At 37.0% G+C, this 7,500-nt stretch overlaps 1 protein-coding gene across 1 annotated transcript in view; it reads right to left on the bottom strand.

The window, feature by feature from the left end:
- The window catches only part of LOC113824610 (uncharacterized), an 11,953-nt gene that overhangs the window by 4,301 nt on the left and 152 nt on the right, over positions 1 to 7,500 (bottom strand). The window contains exons 1-5 of the mRNA XM_027377365.2: positions 7,423 to 7,500; positions 4,540 to 4,710; positions 3,182 to 3,310; positions 1,320 to 1,730; positions 1,074 to 1,162 (exon numbers count right to left, since the gene is read on the bottom strand). The exon at positions 7,423 to 7,500 is cut by the window's right edge and continues 152 nt beyond it. Coding sequence (XP_027233166.2) covers positions 1,074 to 1,162; positions 1,320 to 1,730; positions 3,182 to 3,310; positions 4,540 to 4,710; positions 7,423 to 7,500 — 878 coding nt within the window. The remainder of the gene's footprint in view (positions 1 to 1,073; positions 1,163 to 1,319; positions 1,731 to 3,181; positions 3,311 to 4,539; positions 4,711 to 7,422) is intronic.

The raw sequence follows: 7,500 nt of genomic DNA, 5'->3' as shown, positions 1-7,500 counted from the left end.
CATCCAAAAAAATAAAAACAACAGGCCCACCTACTCTGCAATAACATCTTGTATCACAAAGTTAAAATTTACAAAATAGAGAGGTGGCTTATATTTCAATAACTCCATACTGTGAAACAAATTTATTGACATGTAATCAATCTCTAAACACTATTTTGTCATTTAAGTTTAAAAAGTAACATGGTCACCACCTTGCTTGTCACATTTTCCTCCTCCAACACATTTCCTAACTTTACTTCTTTGTGCTGCTACTCTGTACACTTATAGAAGTATATTCAAGTGTATAATGGACAGGATAAAAGATAACTGGAGGAGGTCTGAGAGAATGACATGAATGTGTCTAAAACAAGATTGAAAAGCATGTGTAGTTATGAAGGACGCCTACACCTTTTACCTCTTGCCTCACTTCTGCCACAACCACTTACATATTCAAACAAATTCTTCCCATCCTCCTACACAAATCCTAAACAAAAACCACTTAACATACTGACACATCTTTCCTTTGTCTACCCCCATCCAAGTCAACAATTTTGGAGCTTGGAGCAGCCTGACCCTGCAACCTTCCACATACTTCCCAGGTTGGGTCACATCAGGTTCACAGCCTTGTCCTCACTCACTCACTGACAGGCGATGCTCACGACCCACTGTCGAGACCTGACTGGCTCACATGCACACCTCATAGTTCTCAGATTGGACTGCAGGCTGACACAGCTTCCAACTACTTAAGCTTCACAATCCAAAATTGAGATAAGCATTTTTTGATCCTCCAGCCTGACCATGAGTTTCTCCTGCTCCCCATACACCTCCAATCCACCTACAGCACCCAGTCATACCAACGGGCACTCACACCCACTACAAACATTCCTCAAAGAGATAAGACACCAGAAAAGGTGTACAACAACAGCAGCTCTTACAAGGAAAAAGCTTATGTGATAGGGTATACAATATAACAATACCGGGGTAAAGAGATGTATTGTAACTAATAAGAAAAACTCAAGACCCCTATAATTATATTCCTAATAGTTTTACCGCAAATGATTAATTTACTGAAAACGTAAACCATGAAATCTTACGTAGTGACGGTCCCTCTGATTCGGTTCTCAAAAACAATGTCTTGAGAATATATTTTGTAGTCCATTGGTTGAACAAACAATTTTGGCAACTGAAAGATAGAACAGAAGAAAATGAAGTATTCAAATAGTTTACCCAATATGCTGAATAAGATGTTATAAAACACTGTATCAATATAATTAAGAATTTATCATCTTTCCCTATAACTATGAACGCTTTACGATCTTATTTTCATTTTGGATACTAACCGTTTCAGCAAGAGTATCAAAAACATTTGTGAGCTGCTCCATGTTAGGCTTTCCTGAAGGGTCCATCTTTTCTGAGTCCGGCTGACTGGGACTCCTGTCAGAGCAGTAGACAGTATTTTCTTGAGTAATGTCACTAACAAATAGAGTATCTTCTCTTGCAGTTTCTTGGAGCGGCACAGGTGTTGGTGAAGTGTCCACAGCTTGTAAAGTGACTTCTTGATCTAAATATTGAATAGACGGAGATAGTTCCTCAAAAACTTTATCTTCTAACGGACTGTATTTCAAAGAGCAAACTACTTTATCGCCTTCTTGCTTGGATCCTAGAGGGTACCAGAGAGCATTTGGAGGGAGCTGGAACGTTCTCACGCTGGTGTTGTCATCACGGCAAACTACTGCTGTACATATATTCATCTGAAAAACATCAAACACCATTATAGATAAAACTACTATACATTACGGTTAACTAATGTTGCTAATCCTTGTCTTTACTACCAAAGTATGCCCAGTACGTCTAATACTGCTGTCTTCGTATTTTGTCTCTAAAATAAAAACTAAATAACTGTTAAAACACATGAAATTATTTGCTTAAACAACAATTAGCATCTAATCATGCAATATATTTTCTTTCTCTATAACATTCTATACTGTTTTAATGTAGTCTTCTTAGATATATGATACTCAAAACCATCAAAGAACTTAGTTACTGTTGTTCAAAACTAAATCTTGAATTTCAGGGATGTTCGTCTAGTTTTCACTTGTCAATCATACCTCTTTCTTCTTGCAAAGGGAATGTAGGGAATGTGAAGTAATAATTCTCATAAAGCATGTCATATTTCATCTAGCCATACCACCTGCTTTGAATATTATTTACTTAAATGATTACAGTAATCTACTGATGCAAGAAGCACCATATTATTATCCGATACATCTAACACATGGTACTGAAATATTTCTGGAGTGTAAAATCAAGCTTTTGAAATCCCAGTTACCCTAATTACTAAACACTTGTTTAAAACACAAAGTAGCAAAATCATACTTTTATATAAAACATTAAAATATACTCTTCAACATATTCAAAAGCATCTAGATTATAAAAATAAATATGCAAAGATACACCAGGAAGTAACTCTGCGACACATAAAAGTACGATGGGAGAGGAAACGATCACAGGTTTGGCTGGATGCTATGTTCCATTTATATAGGACCAGAACTACAAATTCCACTCACTACACTTCACTAAGAGGAAAGAGGGGGGGGGGGGGATAATAGCACCATAATCGGTTAAGGGAGCGGAGGGAATGGGGGCATGGTGGTGATACTATGCGTGCGGCTGAAGGAAACATACATTAGTGGATATTACGTATGTCTCTCTGAAATTAAAAAGTTGCAGGGAAAAAAGCCTGCTATGTTTTGCCTGGCCTTCCACAGTCAAGGCAAAAAGTAAAATGTACATTAAGCAGTTAGCCACAACTGTGGGGAATAGAACAATATTGTGTCCAACTGCAAAATAGCAAAATATGGACATATGATAGATTCAGCCTCAGTATACATTAAAACTAAAAACTATGCTGGATTCAAAATTGTCATACATCATGTCTATACATACAAATCACATACTTGTATGTATATCGTACATTTATATATATGAGTGCATGAGTGAGTGAGTGAAAGCAAGAGAGTAAGAGAGTAAGAGAGTAAGAGTGTGTGTGCTTGTGTGTGCTTGTGTGTGTGTGCTTGTGTGTGTGCTTGTGCTTGTGTGTGTGCTTGTGCTTGTGTGTGTGCTTGTGCTTGTGTGTGTGCTTGTGCTTGTGTGTGCTTGCATGTGTGCTTGTGCTTGTGCTTGAGCATGTGGCACACCTTACCTGAATTTCATGTACACTTTGAGAAGCAGGACTGATGCCAACACCCAAGGGGTCAAAAGAGTGGAAATGTTCTCCGACTGCATTGCTGTATCGAAATACACTGGTCACATCAAGGCCCACTGGTTCAGCCTGGGCGAGGAAGAAAGTTATACATATTACAAAAGAAAAAATCAATTCTTAAGAGCAGGGTCAGCATGGCATTCTGAAAATAAAGAAGCGAAATTTAAAAAGAAGTCCAAGCTCATAAATTCTGATGTTTACTGGTTACCTGTAGTACAGCAATTCAATAAATACCTCGGTTAGTTACAAATGGACACACAAAAACTGGGAATTTAAATGCAGTAGACCATTTCCTCCTCTAGGTTTACATTCTTTCAAAAGTTTGTGAATGAAAATGACTACAGATAAAAAAAAGTACTTTTGTCCTCTTTGCTTACAAAATATTACAATTATACATATTCTTTAACAATCAAATCATTTAACGGAAGAAAGCTTTCAGTTAAGCAAAAATCCCATTGCCAAATTATCTATCAAGAGAGTCTAACTGTTTTGATATTTCCATAATTAGCATTTATTGCTGTACGAGGTATTGCCTTTATTCTAAATTACTGTCATTGCTGGTATCTTCATTTCTACTTATATCAACAGTTTTACACCGAAATATTCTTTGAGGACGGACAAATGCATTCTGATACAGCAAAATGCTGACATACAATTCAAACAAAAAAGTAAATTTATTCAATATCATAGAGACTCATGTTACTTTTTTCAGTATTCTGTAACAACCAACTTTTGTAGCACTGTATATTAAATAAAAATACACAAGAATTCTGCACATTTGTGAATTAACATGTTTGCTTGAGAGCACAATTTTTAACTATAAATGTATTCAATTAACCCATTAACGTCAGTATATTTTGAAGCCGAAAATAAAAGATTCAGGTTGCCACAAAATCGGCAGGCGGGGCTGCCCCAGACTCTGCCCGCACGCTGGCCACGGCCCGCTGCTGTGTTGGAGCACAAGCCCCAATACAGTGTCACACTGGCCTGGCAATGTTCATTTTTTCAGGTGTCTCATATATGGGACACCCGTTGCTAGTGGGTTAACACAATCATTTTCCATTTAACTTTTGATATACCAATAAACAATAAAACAAAATAAAATATCCCACATAAATTTAACAGCAAGAGACTAATAAATCATCTGAGTATCAATACACTTGAATATTCCATTTCCAATCTATCAAAATCTCTCTGCAAGACAAAACTTAATCACAAGGTTATTGCATTCATACGCTATCTACATCGCTGCATCATCACAGAGTCATATATACACACGTTACTTTATTCTTACACACCTGTAATTTATGTAACCAATCAGATACTTCCAACATCGTAATTGGTGATTCGCCAAGAGCTAACTCTGGGGCCGAGAATGCCCCTTCTTCCAAGTGCTGCTGCTGCTGGATCAGATTCCATGATTTGCTGCTCTGGTGGAGAGGTGTGCAAGGCGCACTTTGCACACTTTCCTGCAACACAAGAGATTTTTTTTTTCTTACTTCATCCTCTGGTAATATCGACTACATTAAAGTTGAGGGTGAACATCTCTTTAGTGATATTTCTTTAACTGAAAGGAATAATCTGAAACTTATCCTCGGGTATCATAAGAATTCATGAACTGCAAAGATAATATTTGCTAAAAAAAAATAATAATAAAAAAATAATAATAATAATAATAATAATAATAATAATAATAACAATAATAATAATAATAATATCAAGATAAACATTGATGCATAAATGTGGCTAAAATCATGCATAAGCAAGATCTCCACCTTACAAAACTCAAAATTATCGTTCCTCTATTCTACAAGAGGGACAGGTGTCCAAAATGCTCAGCAAGTTCGTTCAACATCCTACATGACAGCAAAACAGAGCCATGTATTAATCAGTTTTTTCACCCTAAAAATTACATATTTCTTATCAAATCAACTAATCTTACTTGGAGAATTGGTAACTAATTTCATTAATGGTATATGGCACAAGTAACAGACAACTCACTAAAATAAATCATAAAATTTATAACAGATCTCTCATTATTATGGAATATTTTAAGCATAAACTTGCTCAAGGTTTAAACAATTTCTATAGTTTTATCTTTAGCATATTGTATGTGAAAACATATTTTTGTATAATGAGCAGCTGACTAATAAAACAATAAAAAAAAGTAAATAATCTAGGTTGGAAAATAAAAAATATATCATTCCCTTATTAGTATTAGTGACATTGTAAGTATCATAATAATCAAATTATGACCAAATTTAGTACCATTGACATTCAAATAATAATGGACTCCTTTGTGACTATGTGTTTGTGAAACCATCTGAGTGAATAAAAGAGTGGGCTGTGTGTTTGCCATTGGTTTATGATATAAATGAAACCACATTTTTTGTTTGAAATTTGTTCTAAGCAACAATTCCAATACCATGTCTTGCCCACAATAACTGATCTCTGTACTACCTTTGGCACTCTAGCAAAAGCCAACAAAGCTTTAGTTACACATTCTGGGTCTTCCAGCTGGGCATCACCATTTACGTCCGGTTTCTTTATTGGTTGGCTAGGAAAACATGACAATCATATGGGGGGGGGGGGGGGTAAAGAAGGTTTTTTTATTCAAACGGCTATCTTTATAGTAGTTTATTTGTTTAGGCTGGGGTTCATTCACACAATGCTGCGTCAAATCTTCTGAGGCCGATTCTTGGCTTGGGTTTTTCCTTATTGCATTTTCACTATTCTATGAAATGCGACTCATGGCCCGGGTTTTTCATTTTTGCACTTTTTTACTTTTTAAATTACTTTCAAATAACCTTAAATATCTCATTTTGTGGGACATTTGGCTCGTCTTTACGAGTAATGTATTTTCTTTACAGTTGTCAAATCAAAAGCTTGTGTGGGGGGCCTATGTGTGCACCCCCACCCCCAAAAAAACAATTCCCTACATGTCCCCCAAAATCATAGGGAATAGGGGGAACAATAAAGTAGAAAACAAATATTCCATCTCCTCTACAATTTCCCCGCTCTATCTCGCCATGCTTACTGAGTTGAAGACAAGATTACCTCTAGGGTATTAGGGGACAGAACCCCTATCAACCCTCCCCTCAAGCAGTACCCAGAGGTCCATACTGTAAAGAATTACCCTATTTTTACCCCTTTAGCAGTTGACTCAGTCTGCACCCCGACACATGGTACAGGGGCCTCCCATCATGAGAGGTTTAAATAATTATTCCACAGTTGGCCATTTGGGAAAATCAGATACAAAGGACATGTGTTAACTCTGTAATTTTAGAAATGAGAAAATATGGCTAGAATGGGATTTTAAGCCTTCTTTTAACGGGATGTAAATCTTAACCCAATGTCGACGGGGAAATGGTGCGTTCCCTTTGGCAACGCTTGGTTAAATGTTCCTGCACATAGATGGCTCTGCCAATAATTAGCCACAAAGGAATCAATTAGTATATCTTGTGACTTCACTTCTCCTTGATAAAGTAGGAAAATTTTTATTTTACTAATGCCATCAATATTGACACTTATTTTTGTCCCCCAAAATTGAAGGGGGTAGGAGAAAAAAACATACATAGGTGAGGCTGTCTTACTTAGAATTACCAAAATTGACAAAGAGAAACTATACATAAACACTGATAAGCAGATAAGCTTTACCTTGCCAGAAAGTACAAGGTGGATATTTGCTGAACGAGCAAAGATCCACAGCCTCTGATAAGCCGCTATCTTAACTTTTCTCCGTCACAACACCGTCCTTTTCAAAACATTTACCAACAAACTTTGATTACGTAAGATTTTAATTAAATTCTCTAACAAAGTGTGCATGAATTTACATAGATCAGAAGATTCTTTGCTACAAAGCGATAAAAGACATTAAAACCCAAGGACGGTAATTAATAATCAATTCCTCTGCTTGTCCATCTATCAACGGTGGCAATTAATAAGAAATAAACAACTGTTCTTACACCAATAGAGGAAATAATCAGAAAATACCCATGCGGCGAATTTCCAAAGGTGCAAAACCACCCACACAAAAAGTAAAATAAAAGATAAAAGAGAAGCCAAACCTCTCAAACTACTCCCTACAATCCCCTCCTCCCCAAATCACGTGCAAAATGACCTTAAAACGCCCCCAACACCCTGCTTTCAGCCCGGCCAGCGTGTCGACCTCCCCGCCTGACCTGCACTCGGTACCCTCCAGCGGCCGCCCGGGTCAGCAGTCGCCCTCCTTCGGCGCTTCCTCGGACAGAATTCCCGCT

Source organism: Penaeus vannamei, chromosome 33 (genome assembly GCF_042767895.1).
Source record: "Penaeus vannamei isolate JL-2024 chromosome 33, ASM4276789v1, whole genome shotgun sequence".
In the NCBI taxonomy this organism is placed as follows: Eukaryota; Metazoa; Arthropoda; class Malacostraca; order Decapoda; family Penaeidae; genus Penaeus; species Penaeus vannamei.
This window is presented reverse-complemented; position numbering and strand designations above follow the sequence as displayed.